The sequence below is a fragment of the Gouania willdenowi genome, chromosome 19 (genome assembly GCF_900634775.1).
Source record: "Gouania willdenowi chromosome 19, fGouWil2.1, whole genome shotgun sequence".
In the NCBI taxonomy this organism is placed as follows: domain Eukaryota; kingdom Metazoa; phylum Chordata; class Actinopteri; order Blenniiformes; family Gobiesocidae; genus Gouania; species Gouania willdenowi.
Genome location: NC_041062.1, coordinates 18,080,955 through 18,098,762, shown reverse-complemented (window position 1 = coordinate 18,098,762; position 17,808 = coordinate 18,080,955). Strand labels below are relative to the sequence as shown.

At 37.2% G+C, this 17,808-nt stretch overlaps 1 protein-coding gene across 1 annotated transcript; it reads right to left on the bottom strand.

Annotated features, from left to right (window-relative positions):
• Nucleotides 1-1,347: 1,347 nt before the first annotated feature.
• Nucleotides 1,348-16,531, bottom strand: LOC114481548 (butyrophilin subfamily 1 member A1). Its single transcript, XM_028476478.1, has 10 exons — nt 16,356-16,531; nt 9,959-10,061; nt 8,910-9,008; nt 8,719-8,826; nt 7,542-7,700; nt 5,180-5,320; nt 4,932-4,983; nt 3,562-3,588; nt 2,540-2,566; nt 1,348-2,465 (listed from the first exon to the last, which is right to left on the bottom strand). The coding sequence occupies exons 2-10, from the start codon at nt 10,019-10,021 to the stop codon at nt 1,906-1,908; spliced, it is 1,236 nt and encodes a 411-aa protein (XP_028332279.1). The 5' UTR covers nt 10,022-10,061; nt 16,356-16,531; the 3' UTR covers nt 1,348-1,905.
• Between the last annotated feature and the right edge of the window lie 1,277 nt (nt 16,532-17,808).

The window sequence follows — 17,808 nt, the reverse complement described above, 5'->3', positions numbered from 1 at the left end:
ATAATTAGCTATATTTTACAAAGGAGACCATATTTACTTATATGTAATCATAAAAAAGGTGCATTTTATATATTATTATTATTATTATTATTATTATTATTATTTAAATCAATTCCACTCATTGTCTTGAATTTGTAGATTAAGCCTTAAATAACCAATATTGGAGACACAGTTATGGGTTTAGGAGAGCCCACTGTTCTACAAATAAAAAAGTATATGCAAGAGGGTACTAATGATATGAAGACGGGGTTCACGGGACAAAAAAGATTGGGAACCACTGGTCTACAAGTCATCACATTTGTATTTTTGCGGCGCGTTGTTTAAGCGGGTGCGGTTGTTGGCAGTTGGAGCACAGATTAAGGCATTTTGGAAAACCAATGTGTAAAGACAGAAAGATTGTAATTGCCTTTATTTTTTTTGGGGGGTGTGTGTGCTCTAGTTTCACTAAGTGGAACAAAACGTACTACTAAATAATAAACACCTATCACTTTCTCTTAACCTTGTTTTTTTTATATATATCTCTGTTTTTACATGTCAATTATTGCAGTAATAAATGTTTGAAATCATAAATATTGTCTTGTGTGCCAAATGAATAAAGTTTTGACTAAAAGGAGATGTATTTGTTATTTTATTGAAGGGGAAAAGTGGTTGGCTAAATGCATGCAGGAAGCTGGACAGAGAATCAAGAGTGGACATGCGTTAGCAAGGCTGTGATTAGCATGTAGCTGCGATTAGTATTTAGCTGTCATTAGCATGTAGCTGTCATTAGTATTTAGCTGTCATTAGCATGTAGCTGTGATTAGCATTTAGCTGTGATTAGCATGTCGCTGTGATTAGCATTTAGCTGTCATTAGCATTTAGCTCTCATTAGTATTTAGCTGTCATTAGCATGTAGCTGTGATTAGCATTTAGCTCTCATTAGCATGTAGCTACACCATGACTTATCCAGCTCTGCTCTGCCTTCATGCAAACACACAGGAATTCCATTTGTTTTTCTTTAATCAAATTTGAAGAAATATTTCAAATACAATACATTGAAATGATCTGTAACTCTATGAAGGAAAAATGACAGAATGTGTGACCCAGGGTTGGGGTCATTTATAATTGTAACCGTGTAATTGATAATTAATTACAATTATGACATAATTGTTATCTTAACTGGAAAAATGTTGAATTCAGATAATTCAATTTCTAATTGTAATTGGCACCACTATAAAAACTGTCATTTACAATTTCATTTAAGGCAAAACTGGGGAACCGCGTTATAGTTCTGTGACTTACACATACGTAGTTAATTATTAAAATATGATTAATATCAAGTTTACCTGTCAGTTCTCTTAAGGATCATTATAGCATTTTGAAAATAAATTAATTGATGGGTATATTGAGAGAAAAAAGGCTCAGACACCCACACCAAAAACATTAAAACCAATATTCTCCTGGATAAGAAAGCCAAACAAGGAAACTAAGAGATTAAAAACAAATTAGATGATAGATAATGTTTTTTTAGTGTATTTTACAGATGATTTAAGACATGGGTCAAACTGACCCGTTATCATAGGAGATGCTAACAGAAAGCTAACACAAGAGGCTTATTTATTAAAAGTTCAGTATTTGTGGTTCAATGCAATTGAGAACATAATTGTAATTGACTTTCGGGGAGAAAATAATAATTGTAATTTTCATTGTAATTGGAAAAATGTCGGTCGACGTAATCATAATTGAGTTGTAATTGAACACGGATAATTGATGACGTAATTGTAATTTAAAAATGTAATTGACCTCAACCCTGGTGTAACCAAAACAATGGTGATTCCACACAGAATGGCTTCCAGTCCACAAGGGGCTCTGTCACAATAAATGCTGGGACTCTTTGGCTGCCGTGATCTGGAGGAGGACCCCAGGTTAGTTCCAGAGGCAGGGCCCGGGGCAGAGGCAAGGCTGCCTGACATCTACAGGCCTGATAACCAGATCTTTGACCACCTCCACAGTCCCAAACACCGGGTACAGCTCCTCTGTGAACTTTTCATCGTAGGTGTAAAGGTGTGAGCGCTTCTCCACGTCGTAGAAGGACAGCTGGCCCTGCTCATAGTCCAGATACACGCCCACTATCCTGGGCGTCAAGTATGTGGGTAACACTGTAGCAGGCACGGTCAGGGCCTTCAGGTCTGTGCCCCTCTCCAGGCGGAGGGTCAGGTAGCCCGTATTCGTGTTAAGGGTGCGAAAGCCTTGCCTGACAGCAGACGCTTTGGCCACACCCAGCCGCCAGTCCCGCTCGCCCACCTCTACCTCCCAGTAGTGTCGCCCTGAGGAGTAGCCCTCCTTTGCCACTGCACACCACCAGCCGTTGAAGCGTTGATGGCAGGGAAGGACGTCACGGTGCTCCAGGCCACAGCGCATGCGCTTATCGTCACTGGTGATCAGCAGGTCTGGGTTGGCTGAGTCTGCGTCCAGGGTGACGTCCTCTGTCGGGTCAGGAAAGAGAAAATTAGAAACTATAACTGACTTTATGTTCTTAAGAAGGGGAGAATGGTCTTACCTGGTACCTCACAAATCCAGTTCCACACTGAAAAGAACAGAAAGAGTCAGAGATGCTATCGTGTACAGAAGGAGTTCTCAAGCTTGGGGTCAGGATCCCATTTTGTGAACAAATCAAGCCCATTTCTGCTTGTTTTTTTTACCCTTTTTTTGCAACTACTTGTACACCAAACTTGCCATATTTGTACCTATTTTCCTCACTTTTTTTTGCCATATTTTTTGCTATTTTTTTTTTTTGATACATTACTCTCATTTCTGCCACTTCTCCATCAAATTTCAATGCCTTTTCTGCACATTTTTCCACTTTCAAGACATTTTGGGCACTTATAGACCCTTTCCACCCCTTTTTCACATATGTTGCCCCATTATTTGTCACCATAATTCAGACTTATTTATGGCAATTCAACCATATTCATTAATTGTCATGTCCATTGTTTTCCATTTTAAAGTAATTGTTCCAGTGTTGACATTTTAAACCCTTATAATGTGCTGATGCTTGAGACAACATATTAGAAATTAATTTGGCAGTTTTTCCATTACTATAGTTTAATAAATATTCATACTTGGCACAGAGGACGTCTATTAGTGGAATACATGCAGTGGGCCATTACATCAAAAGTAGGCTGAATGTGTTTATTTCCATAAACACCTAAACAACCTAAAATTATGTTGTAGGGATGAGATTTATGTATGTATCGTATCGTTTAATAATCTGAAGTTGGAAATCTCGCATTGGACAGTATTGGTATCGGATATTAACAAAAAAATAATATCTGCATCAAACATCTCTATTGATCATAAAAATCTTGAACACCATATCCTGTAATGTACTACTGTATATACTGAGATAATACAGCACATCACGCTATAATATTATTCAACACTAATTCCCAGAATATGTCAAAAAAAAAAAAAAAGAAAATCAACAAAATAAAAACTGCAGTTATTTGCAAACTCAAAATAATTCAGACAAAATTGAAAAGAGAAAACTGCATAAAAGAATATAAAATCAATCTTTCTTACCGCTATGTGGGATGTAGCGAGCAGCATCTGAAAAACACAAAGACATGGTCAGTGCTTGACAACGTGAATAATTTGTGGTTCTTTGAGGACATTTGGTCACATTTAGGACGTTGTCCTTAAATTCCACATCTAACAAACTTACTAACCTTTAACACTGTAAGCATTTTATCTGCTGCTATAAACTGCTATTTTACATTAACACAGTTACAAAAGCACAATGAAAACATAACACGTATAGTCTTATTTATTCACAGATCAGCCATAGCAGTGAACAACACATGTTTTATCTGTTGGTGGGCGGGGCTTATCAGGCAGAATGTGAAACTCTTAAATTAAAGTTGATGTGTATCTTCATGGGTCAAACTTGTATAGGAAAATATAGCACTTTTTAAACAAAATAAGTGCTTTTTAGCACTAAATTGTAATCTTGTGCCCAGGACCCCATTTGGGGGAGGGGGTCGCCAGATGGCTTCAAGAAACTATGAATATTTTTTGAACAATTTGAGCCCATTTTTGCTTATTTTTACCCTTTTTCTGTACCTACACCAAATTGCCATATTTTTGCTCCTTTTAAGGCATTTTTGCTACATTACTCCCATTTCTACATCCAATTGTAATGCCTTTTCTGCACATTTTTTCTACTTTGAAGATATTTTCAGCACTTATTAACCCTTTCCACCACTTTTCCCACCTAATGTCACATATATTGACCCATTATTGTCACTTTTCACCATTAATCATGCTTATTTTTGACAATTTAACCACATTCACAATTTTCTATGGTTATTATTTGCAAGTTTAAAATAATTGTTCCTACTTTTTAAATTACATTACCCCCAACCCCCCTCCTCCATTTCTATCACTTTTAAGCCAATACTGACATATCCTTTTTTTTTTTGAACACTTTTCCTGTTCGTTTTTGTCCACTCGTGTGCAAATTTTAACCAATTTCCATGGTTTTTAAAATCTAATTTCACCACCTTTTCCACCATTTTTGGTCACTTTTAACCCATTTAATTTCTGATTAAAACAATGATCTCCATATTTAAGATGACTAAATACTATGGTGCAATCCTACTTGTTGAATCTGCTTAAGTGTAAAGCTTTCAGTAAGAAAAATCTGAAACAGAATTATACAGTGTTTTATATATTATTCAAGGTTTTGTCTGCGATCCTGACGGACAGATTCGGCCTCTCGAGCCTTAAATTTGAAATGTGTGATGTAGAAGAATAAAGGTTCAGGCTAACTAAGCATTGGTTAAGTCATTTAAATTTAGAAAACAAGAAAATAACAAATATGTATTGTCAGAGGAGAGAACTTGGAGCATCTTTTACAGCTCAAAGCGAATCTTGAACTGATGTCCACTCACCGATCCTGTGACTACTCTGCTTTGTCACCAACCACTGCTTTGTCACGTCCTCCTGTGAGTGTGCACACCACACATGGATTAGAACACATCATGGAAACATGAGGACACATGAGGTCATTGGGGATTATTAGCCTGATAGATGAAAACTCATAGTTTCACAGCTTTCTCATATCATGTCATCTAGTAGCAGCCAGTGATGACCTCAGACTGGATTGATATTCACCACTGTAATATTCACACACGCTGACCTTTACTGGACTGTCCGCGTTGAGCAGAACCAGCATGATGAGCTCCATGGCTGGGAGCAGGTTTGGCAGTCGTCCCCTCTTCCACTGGAACTCCAGGTCGTCCAGCATCATGAGCACCGGCTCCCCCGGCCACACGGTGGGCTGCACACACAACGCCCACAATAGCATCAATATTTTATCAACACCTATTCTCATCCCACCAACGCATCATCCCACCACGATGCACGACAGAGCTCTTCAGGCGTTCAACGCCACTGTCTAACAAGAACTGTATCCACACTGACATCCCCTCCCCCAACCTAATTCCTCAATTGTCATTTGCACATTTGTTGTTTTTCTTTCTGCTGTTGAGTTGTTTTTCTTTCTAACTTATATATGTCTACATTTTGCCCTATTATCCTATGTTAGTATTTATTTTTGTTCTTACTCCTCTCTGCTGTTATTCTGTGTTGCTGCAAATGTGAATTTCCTCTCTGGGGATTAATACAGATGTATTTTATTCTATTCTCAAATGTATTATTACATATTTAAAAGGTACAATGGTATGATGGGGATGACAGCTTGGCTCCCTAATAAGAGCCATCAGTGACACTAACGGGACCTTTAGTATTTGTTTTATGTTACTTGAAGTTTTATACATGAGGCTAACATTACACATGTCATTAGCATGAATAAGGTGTCATGGAGGCTGTCATTAAGTGTTGCCCTAACCACTAATTCTACTTAACCCTAATCCCTAATCCTGTCATCAAGAAAAAACCTAAACCCTAACCCTAACCCTAACCCTAACCACACTAAATCCCTCCATGTAACCCAAAAAATGCCAACATAGCTCCAAAGCTGTCATCCAGGACCGGCCCTAGCCTTTTTGGTGCTCTAGGCAAATTTTTTTTAAGAAGATTAGCAGGTATAGTTACAGATTTTGAATATGAATATTCAATTAAGAGAAAACATGTACAGTGATTTTAAAGGGTGTGTTTCACCTTTTTAAATTAATATAAACTAAATAAATAAATAAAAAATTGGGGGTGCAATTTGGCACCCTTCCAGCAAATGGTGCCCAAGGCAGCCGCCTGTGTTCCCTGTCGGGAAGGCCGGCCCTACTGTCATCATTTAGCAAACAACACTTCATGACAGCCTACATATCACCTTATTCATGTTAATGACAGATGATGACAGTGTGATTCAAGCCTTATGTATAAAACTTCAAGCAAAATGTAACCAAAAACATTTTTAAAACATATATTATAACTAGTATTTATCATATACAAAAGTTTTTTTATTTTTATTATTATAATTTTTTTTTTACATAAAACAAATACTAAAGGTCCAGTTAGTGTCACTGATGGGTGGACTGCTCTCATGTGTCTGTGCAGGTTGCTTGTGAGGCCTGTGTGATATGAACTTTCCTTTCACTCTCATCCCTCACCTTTACACCGTGTTCTCTGTGTCTGAATAATTCTCTCACTCTCACATCTTTCCCTCATACCTGGCTTTGGTTAAATGCCCTGCTCATCATGCTCTGTGTGTGGCCCCTCCCCTTCACTATATTGACCAATCACGTTCCACTTTTACAGTTGAAATGAAAACAATAGGACTCCCGTCGTTCAGAATCCATGTATCATTCGTTCATTCGTTTTTCATTATGTAACAAAAACATGAAAAACGAAGAAAAAAAAACACACATTATTTGATATTTGTTTCCAAAACCAAAATGAAAAAAAGGAAAACGCCTTGTTTTTCAAATTCAAGCTCTTTTGCTTTGGTACAGAAAACGAAAAACGGAAAACAAACACCTTTATTTGTTTTCTCCATTACCGATTTGCCAAAGTCCGTGACCCGGACTTTGGCAAGAGATATCGTTAGCTCAGCAACACTTAGGAGTCTCTAAATCCTCTGAAATGTCCGTGAGAAGGTTCTGTGCCCAACACCAGATAAAGCGAAAAGGACACGTTTCGGATGCACAGTTGGAAGCAGCGATCTTCCGTTAGCATAGCCGTTAGCGTTGGATGAGAGTACAGTACGGTAATGGATAAAACGAATAAAGGTGTTCGTTTTCCGTTTTCTGTACCGAAGCAAAACAGCTTGAATTCGAAAAACAAGGCGTTTTCTGTTTTTTCATTTTGGTTTTGGAAACAAATATGAAATAATGAGTGTTTTTTTTTTTGTTTTTCATGTTTTTGTTACATAATGAAAAACGAATGAACGAATGATACATGGATTGTTCAGCTGTTTGTTCTCGACCGACACATCACCAGTATGAAGGTCGGGGTTTAGCCTAATCATCTTTATTAGATATAAAGTGGGAACTGGGTCAGATGAAGTGTTCTAGACATATAATCCTGGATGTTTGTATAGTCACCTGAGGTCTGCTCCTAATCTCCCGCGTCCACTCCATGATGACCCTTTTATGCGTCCCCATGTCGTACTCGCCTCCTGCCTCCAGGATGCAGAGGAGGTGACCTTTCCAGTCCCTCTTCTCCAGCTGCTCAAACTGGTAATCCAATGAGCGGATTCTCGGCTGGGTCAGAAATATTTCATTATGTGGGGTACCACATGTAACACATGGGACTGTTACCACAACAACAGTATTTACCACTGATGTAAAGCCACCCTTTGTTCTAGAGCAGGAGTTCTCAAACTTTTTTAGCTCAAGTAGCTCATTTCTCTTATTTCTGAATCCATGTACGGGTACCCCTTTGTCTGAATACAACATTTTGCTCAGAATACTATGAAAGAACCAAAGGAGTACTCACGTTGCTGTAATTGAGTTGCTTTTATGGGTACTAAATCAGTGAATTCGCTTTTACTTAAGCACGTTTTAAAGAAGTAAAGTAATTTGTACATCCAACCGTTACTGAGTAAATTATTGTTTTAGTTTTAAATCAACGGACATTGTGAAACTACAAAAAATGAAATTATCAGGAATAACACAAATGAAGAAGAAGCCTATTAATTTAAATTCTGGTTCTATAGTAAACAGTGCAAAACTGCATAATAGTTCTTTTTCTTTTTAAAAGTGCAACTGAAAATTTATTTTGTGCCTTGACAAAAAAAAGTCTGCATTGTATTTACGTCAGATATTTGTTTGAACCAGCAGAGGGCGCTGGTAACCCAGTGGTCGCCTGGCATGCAGATATTATTGCAGTGAAGAAGAGATGCTATGCTAGCAGACAGAGCTAATAGAAAATGTGACTTTTACAGATATTCACGTAATATTACAGATATTCTTTTGGTGCTAAAGGGGTAATGAATCATTTATGAACATGTTTAGGAGTAGAAGGCGGCCAGACAGAGAGTAGTAGCAGATTCCTAAGAACCCTAAGCCTACACTTTTGGACGAGAAGGATAAATATATACAACGCTCTCTCCTGTTTAAAAAAAAGTACTGCGATTCAATTATCGGAGCGTCGATGTGAACCGTGATACCTATGAATCGATTTTTAACTGCCTTACGATTAATCGTTACATCCCTACAATCTGCACAGTCCTACTTGAGTAGATATATCACTACTCTTTACACCTCTGCTTTGTTGTACCTGAGTTCTTTTCTCCAGCACTGTCGCCCACTCCATCATAAAGTCTCTGCATACGTTGGCTGGCCAGATGTCCTCACTGGTCCAGATGTGGCTGAGGATGTTTGACCTCTGAAAGCACCCAGGGTTGTCATCAGTGTACATTTTCATCATAACCATAACAAAAACAGTGGAGGAGAAAGAGGAGCTTCTACCTGGCAGAGTCTGTTGAGTTCTCGAGCTAACTCCATAATAAACACCTGGCTTTCAACCAGAGGCTCCGTCTTCTCAAGTTTCACCTTCTTGCGAGACTCCTGGAGTCAAGACAGAACACAGGATGGTAGAAAAGTTGCAGATTTGTGACCTTCAGGTGAGGGATGCGGGGGTTATGACACCCGCACTTTCATAAAAACAAAAATTAATTCCTCTCACTTTTTACAGAGGGATTCAATGCTGGAAACGTATTGGTCCAGTTAGATTGAATGAATGGTGACCAAGCCAGTCACAACCAGCACATTTGACGAAGACGCCGTTCAAAGAAGGTAAACAAAGAGTTCACAGCGATGAGTAACAGGTGGCTTAAAATGGTCCAAAAGTGGAAGAAAATGGTCCAAAAGTGGCAAAAACATGGCAAGAAAATTGTGAAAAGTGACTCAAATGAGCCAAAAGCAGTCAAGAGTAGCAAAAAAAAAAAAAATAATAAAAATAGAAAAAAAGAGGAAACAGAAGTTATGTAGCTTTAATGAGAAAAATGTGGCAAAGAATAATGAAAAAGAGCAAAAATGTGGAACAAAACGAGGCAACATGTAGGAAAAAAGAAACAAGTGTTATTTATTGGGCAAAAGGTAGCGTATATAGATGAAAAGTGGTAAGAAATGGCTAAAAGTGTCAAAAAAATTGCAAAAATGGACAAAAATTTGGAAAAAGGGATATTTATTGGCAAAAGGAAGCTAAAATCTGAAAAAAAACAAAAAGGGGTAAAAAAAATTGGACAAAGGAAGTTGCAAAAACGGCCAAAGAAAATGATAAAAAGAGGTTAAAAGTTTCCCCCTTCTATAGTTTTCTGGGTGAATAATAACTATAAAGAAGATATAAAGAGCCGCATGTTGAGTATCATTGATCTAATAACAGCTTTGTCATGGTTTTAGTGAAATAATTTAATAGACTAAATTGGGAGTTGATGGTTGTCCTACCCTTAGAACACCCTCACTTTTAAAACCTCTGCTCCACCCCTGGTGACATTGATTATCTCGTGTGTTCCTACCTTGAGTCTGATCTTGAGCTTCTTGGCAGGCTCGATGAGGAACTGCAGGCAGTCTTTCATCATGGTGGCAGGTGGAGAGGGAGCGTGAAGCCCTGGGATGCAGCTGAGGGGAGGAATAGGCTTTATTAGTGTGCTGTGCTGTGCTGTGCTGAGAGAGCACCAGCAGATAATTTATGACAAGTGGCCAAAAAAAAAAAAAAGGGGAAGCAGGGGAGAGATGAGGGCACTGCGGGGTTTGAGCTCATCAGTGCACACACACAGAGAGCTCATTCGGTGGAAAATACACACAGTACAACCTTTCAATCAATGGGTCAACTGGACTCAAAAATAGTGTGTGAAACATGGCAAAGAATGCAAAGCAAGAAGCATAATGACGTGTGACACAGAAATCAATTATAATTGTAATTGCGCTGTTGTTAATTGTTGTGGCGGTTTGAACGAATGAGACGGAGTCAAGCTTTAGGGTTGCTGGTCAGATGCGGACACAGAGTTTATTTGTCAAAAGGTTTTTGGAAGCAGACTGCTCACACATACAGTATAAATCCCTCCTTTGTTAAAAACAAGCTAATATTTTTAACACAAATATGTATGATTTACAGAATCACAAGAGAGAGACACCGAACATTCACATTTAACCAACAAAAACCTATTTCTAGTATCTGCGTTCTGTTCTATTTCCTATTCTATTCTATATTTCTACGACCATTTACAGTCAATCACTGTCTTCCCGACATGTATGTCAGAAAAATAGTAAAAACCTGCAAAGATTCTGTAATCACATAAAAATAATTAATTACAATTAGTGCGTAATTATAATTAGTATTGTAATTGAATAAATCTGTTACCATTATAATCATAATTGTATTGTAATTGAGGTCAGATAATTGACTTTGTAATTGTAATTATTACCATGGAAATTCTATAGAAATTGTCAATTACAATTTCATTGAACATCATCTGAAAATGTTTGATAAATAATACATTGAAGGTTTCTTTGTTTTGTGCACTTTTTATAAACTGCATATTATGAACAATGTCTAGTAAACAGAGCCGTTCATCTGTGGTAGGAAAACAAATTTAGTTGGCAAAAACTTGTGGAGCAGCAATTTATATTTCCCCGTTATAGTGAAAGAAATAAATTATTTAAAACCCTAAAAAAAAATAAAAATTAAAAAGTTAAAAATGTATAGAGCAAATAGAAATGACCTGCCTATAAAACATAGGTTGTTCCGATGTAAAGAGTGAAGGTATCAACTAAAAGGAATAGGAAATTTCCAAATTAAAACTATCAGAACAACAAGGAAAAGTTTTTGTGTCTATTTTATCAAAGTATATAGAGCTGAGGAGGAGCGATATTCTAACACGTTTATTGTCTTTAAACATTTTGTGTATAAAGTATGCATGTCTATCAGCCTTATGTATGTATAATATTAATTAATGTATGTAAAGTTGAATATGTCAGGAACAAAAGTTTTGAAAACATTTCGAGCAGTGTATTTATTTATGCTATCTTCAATATTTACGTTAATACATATCATGTCATTAGTCATGTAGGCTACAAATGGAAACATGTACAGTAAGTACACACACTTTTTCTTGTTTTTATTCAATTTCTTGAAATAAATAAATAAATAAATAAATCTTCACACTCATACAGGTGGTAAGGGTTAGAAGAGTTAGGGGCTAGTGGGTTAACATTATATAAAATAGAATGTTTTAATAGAAACCAATACTGTGAATGTAACTGATGTTTTGTACACAGAGTTTATAGCTATTGCTAAATTCCAACTCTTGTCCCTAGTTGGGCTTTTACGTAATATATTATAATAAATGCACTAAAATGTAAATGTAAAGACACTAAAACAACATCATACACACAAACTGTACAATCATCACAAATGAATAAAAGTATATTAGAAATATAGAAAATATGCATATATAGAAAAATATGAAATTGGAAAAAATGCTGCTTATTGAATTGGAATTGAACATGAAAAATGTTAAATGCATTTGTAATTGAAAAACATAATTGACCCCAACCCTGGTGGACGACATGCCTCAGTCAGGTCAGTGAAATGTAGAAATAAAGTGGAGCAGAGCGCTTTGAAAGCACTGCAGAGGAGGAATGAACGATCCTTGGAACGCTCTGTTGTTGATTCAGCACTCGTCCACTCCCTCCTGCATTATGCCTCAATGTGGATTTACAGTTCTTTCTGGCATTTGTTAGTGGCAGCTGAACCTGGAAGGATGCTGACAGTCACTTTCTATAAGGGATGATACTGAAGATAGGGCTGCATTTATTATATACCTTTAAATCAGCATTGTGTACACGAGCCTTATGTATGTATGACAAGTAGAACCTATAGCCAAACTCAATATTTATAAAAATAAGACAAAGGAAGGAAAAAAATGATTTAACATTATCGAGATCGAGTATTCACTTCATGTATAAATAAGGCAGCGGCTATCCGTACGGTTGCCGTATCAATATAACGACATTCTATCCGTACGTATCCGACATTCTATCCCAACACCCCTCATTGGCCAGTTTAAATCACGTGACTAAGACTAAGACTAATCCTAACCCTTAACCCTTAACCCTAACCCTAAAAATTGTTGCGATATAGGGTTATAACCTAACTTCAACCCTAAACCTAACTCTAACCCTAACTTGCTACGTAGGGATGAGTATTGGCAAATATTGCAATACGATACGTATCACGATACTTGAGTCACGATACGATATTATGACGATATATTGCGATATCTCACAGTATTCTACCCAGTTAATATCAAAATACACACTGCCATCATAAAATAAAGTGCAACAAGTTTCTTTTCACTGAAACTACTGTGTAGAAGTCTCAAAGTAACCATGACAACATAATGACGCCATTGTAACAACTGTAAGGGAGAACATTAAGGATAAATCACCCTGAGGTATTGAAAATGCACAAAAATAAGAAAAAATAATTGATCCTATTGTATCAGTTTAAACACTGATCTGAACAGATTATATGAAAATAAAATGCCTGTGCATTAGGGATGTAACGATTCACTCAACTCCTGATACGATTCGATTCACAATACTGGGTTCACGATACAATTCTCTCACGATTTATTTTACAAAATGGGCCTGTAGACAAATGATGACTGAAAAATATTCCTTTATTTTTTTGGGGAAAAAAAACTAGAAAATACTGTATTATTTTCCTTTTATTTTTTATTGTCAAAAGAATTCCTTGATAAACTATTCAAAATAATGCAATTTAACTAAAAATAAATCTTGAATGAAATAAATAAAGGAATAATACAAATGAAGAAGCCTATTAATTTAAATTCTGGTTCTATAATAAACAATGCAAAAACTACATAATAGTTCTTTTTTCTTTTAAAAGTGCAACTGAAAATGTATTTTGTGCCTTAACAATTGGACTTAAAAAAAAAACAAACTGTCATTACACTGATTTACGTCATATTTGTTTGGACCAGCAGAGGGCGCTGGTAACACAGTGGTCGGTTGGCATGCAGATATCTTGCAGTGAAGAAGAGATGCTATGCTAGCAGACAGAGCTAATAGAAAAACGTGACTTTTACAGATATTCAAGTAATATTACAGATATTCTTTCGGTGCTAAAGGGGTAATGAATCATTTATTAACATATTAAGAGTAGAAGGGCGGCCAGAAAGAAAGTATTAGCAGACTCCGCCCACCCGCCCTACACTTCTGGATAGCGCCCTCTGCTGGTTTAAAAAAAGTACTTGCGATTCAATTTTCATAAAATCGATATCACCCGTGATACTTGTGAATCGATTTTTAACTGCCTTACGATTAATCGTTACATCCCTACTGTGCATACATTAATATTGCAGGCATTACACACAGCCATCATAAAATCAAGTGCATCATATAACAATTGCAACACATTGAAAGCTTTGTAACCACTGAAATATTGCACAAATACACAATAATATTGATTAAATATAAAAAAAACAAATTGATTTAAAATCAGCATATATGTAAATGAAGGATTGCAGAATAAGCAATATTATGTTTAGTGATGCAATAAAAGCTTGAGTATTATTACCATGAATATCCAATGTTACTTTTAATGTTCAGTTTCTGATGTAACCAATCTTTATGGGAAATTAATATTTTTTATTGATGCCTTCACTAATTTGTTTCTGATGGATTTTTTATGTATGTTCTAGTCATTTCAAAATAAAAGCCTCTAATCTAAAAAGTCTTAAAAAACAAAAACAAAAAAAACTAAACTTTATTAAGGCTTTAATAGGCATCACTTATTACAGATTTATACGTGTACTTTAATACAGCTTGGCCATATTTACAAATATAAAAAATAATAATGAAAAAAAAATTTATTGAATGCATTAAAGGTTTTATTTTGTTTTAATGACTGCGGTCCAGCTCAGCTTTGGTTGTTGGTTTATAATCTTGACCCAAGGTAAAGTCTCATTGATTTTCCTCCTTGCTCTCAGAGCAGCCCGTATATCCTGAGGATGTGTAAGACGTACACCAGATTGGAAATATGATAACAGGTCTTCTGATGATTGGAACTGGCATTTTCCTGATTTATCGTAAAATTTGGATTATGTTGGTAGCAATATTGGAAAGCTGCTAGTCATCGACGGAAGGGGCCGAACTCTCAGGACTCTCAGAAGGATTCCACTGTAGTGAACTTTTAAGGAGGAGTGGAGCGTTTGTGTCAAGGGAAATGGCCACATTATTGAATATGAATGACTAGGAACAATAGGGCTGGTAGTCAATATTGTGACCAGCCCGTCTGAAAACAACTTATCTTCACTCATTCGGCCCCCTGAGATGAACAGCCTGTCGTCAAGGTCTGACCTTTCCCTCAACTTTCCCATGAACACCTGGGATCTTCGTCTCGGCAAACGAACTCTCGAGGTCCATCTCTACGACAACGCCGTCCCACGTCATTGGCACTGAGACGAATTGTGAGAGACGGCAGCGGAAGTCTCAGAAAACAGGCATATGATCACATTGATCCCCCGCACTTTCACACACAACCCTCTGGCCCCAATCCCTCCTCCTTCCCTGCAAATGGCAGCAGGAGGTGAGCCCATAAAGGCAGTGCCACCCTGTGGCTGACCTGCAAACTACCCATCCTAAAGCTCCATCCCCTGGTGCTAACGTGCTGTTGTATTGAATTGAATGTTGTTGTTTGTTGGTTTTTGTCGCAATGTTGGCTTTTCTCATGATCCCAAACTCCGCCCCTCTCTACAAGGCCTAGTTTAGTTTTGTGCTTTTTTACCTCTTCTTCTTACCCATTGTTTCATATTTCTCATCTAAGAAACGGAGCACCGCCCCTGCTACTGGCTGCTCCACAGTTCACCTGTTCCTGTCCTCCCATGTTATATGTGATTGTCTTTTCATGTTTCTTGGTCGGGATGTAACTGAAACTGAATTTCCCCTTTGGAACTAATAAGTATAATCAATCAATCAATTCGATTCCAGCTCTCCTGTTAAATATTAGGGTTGAAGGGACTTAGTTAAATTGCTTAAATCTTGTTCCAAATGCACCACTTATTGATTATTTGATTGGTGACATCTGGGTTCTCCAAACATTCACTGTTTGGACATTTTAAATAACTCAGTGAGAAAATGTAGATGTGCTATACACCAGAACCTGATGTAATTGAATCATCACACAGTGAATGCTGCTTCTGCAGGGGAGTATAGCACGGGTAGTGCAGCGTGGCTGAGCACACATGGTGGCAGAGAAGATGAAGATTAGGAGGAAATCCAGGATTACAGCCCGTGGCTTTGTGTACAAACCCATGTGCAGACTTTCTATTTCAGGAACAAGAGAGCATCAAAAAAACAAACTACTGCTGCACAGTGCGTGACAACACATAGAGCTGCATTGAAAAGCACTGAAATATTACAGATTAGTGTAATTTAATGGGTGTTTGTACTCAAAAGTCACAAAGACAGAATGGTAATAACAGTGTAACAAATACACTTTCTGTTTTTATCATGAAGAAACTTCCCTTTGCAGCAGTGATTTTTGTCATTGCTAATTTTTGCCAGCAACTTTGTTAACTTGACCTAAATGCAAACGACGGTATGATGGTGAAAATTGACGACTTAATAGGTTAACAGTTTAGAAATGAAACAAAAACAATATGAAAATGCTCATAAAGATTAAATAACAAGGTGGGATGAGTTCATGTGTAAATACACAGTTTTAAATAGTACCGGTTAATAGAATAAAGACGTAAAACAATTGAATTCTATAAAAACCAAGATAAAAATGTATCTAATATATATATATATATTAAATTACAATTAAGTTTCATAATGCACTCTTTTTATTATTGCAAAAGTGTGTTGGAAAGGATTAAAACAGACCTTGTTTTAGGAGAGCTGTGTTTTCTGGATCTGCAGGGGAGTTGTTCAGTGCTCGGCCATCCTCCAGGAGCAGCTCTTCCAACTAACACTGCAGCACAAACCTCAGAGAATGTGTTTATCTCTGCCTCCCCAAACTGTGCAGCAGTTACACAGATTAACCAGGGGAGGGCGCTAATAACCACCCTACAGCTTCAAAGGCACAACTATCTTACCTTGCATTCCCACTTTTAAAGCTGCAGTATGTATGTTTTTTTTGGCATCATTTGGTCAAAAATCCCAAATCTTCTTGAGCAGAGAGAGAGAGTGATAACAGATTGGGACAAATCATGTGTTAAACCAAAGAGAAGATTATCAAAAGTTATAATTTTAGTCTGAAATGCGGAAGTGATGGTTATCCGTCTCTGCCTTGAGCGGCAGCCGTTCAGTCAGCTGGGATCACAGCCGACTGTGTGTACTCACCGGCAGGGAGGAGTTCATGGCAGCCGCCGGCTGTTCTGGGCAGTAACTACAGTGATACGTGCATTCATTTTAGAGTCTCTAAAATATCAGAAAACTTCTCAAGTAACACAAGATATAGTCCATACATTTGTCACTAATCTCGAGGTGATAAAAAAAAAAGCCACTAAAGCGTTCACAAAATATACCGGTAAGGGAGGCTAAGTTTCGGTTCAAAACGGGAGCGGAGAAAGTATTCTACAAACTGCAGCTTTAAGTTCCAAATTCTTATTCTTCCGACATATTTTGACCTGCTATTACTCTGCCAATTCTTAACCAATCTACACCATTCAAAAGTCAAAATGGTCCACTACTTAGTGACAATGCTGATATTTAATAATGTGATTATTAACTCTCTTTTCTGGCAGAGTCACATTGTGTGTCCTATAAATATGGGGAGAGATTTGCCTCAAAAATATTCACAAAGAGATCCACAATTTTCGCATGTATTTTTCAAACTAATAGAAATCCATTTAAAATTATGAAATAGTATTTTTTTGTCAAACCAAGAGGTGGTAGTATATGTTCAGCAGGAGACAATTGAAGGCTGCAGTGATTGTGGTGACACTGCAGTGAACACCAGCATCTGTTTTCTATTGGTAAATGAAAATAATCTTCAGCAGACTTCAAACTGCCCCCTAGTGGAGGGGTGGTGCTTTCCACACCGTGTGTTCCACACAGCACCCCCATTCGCCAGTTTAGGTCACGTGACTAAGACTAACCCTAACCCTGAAAATTGTTGCGATACAGGGTTATAACCTAACCCTAAGACGCTATGTACGTGTACTTCGGTAAGGACCGGGGGTTTCCGTACGGCAACAGTACGAATAGACACTTTCAATTATAAAACACGTTGTAAATTGTTGATATTTTTGTGGATCTGAGTAACACGTAAAAATTGTGGATATATTTGTGAAAATTTATTAGACAATTCTCCCAGGTGTCTAATAACGTGTCG

What these genes read in the sequence shown, in the direction of transcription:
- LOC114481548 (XM_028476478.1), bottom strand. Translation starts at nt 10,021, where the DNA reads ATGATGAAAGACTGCCTGCAGTTCCTCATCGAGCCTGCCAAGAAGCTC. An exon ending in ACGCGGACAGTCCAGTAAAG is followed by an intron (nt 4,984 to 5,179) that starts GTCAGCGTGTGT and finishes GCACACTCACAG; the next exon opens with GAGGACGTGACAAAGCAGTG. An exon ending in TCGCTACATCCCACATAGCG is followed by an intron (nt 2,567 to 3,561) that starts GTAAGAAAGATT and finishes TGTTCTTTTCAG; the next exon opens with TGTGGAACTGGATTTGTGAG.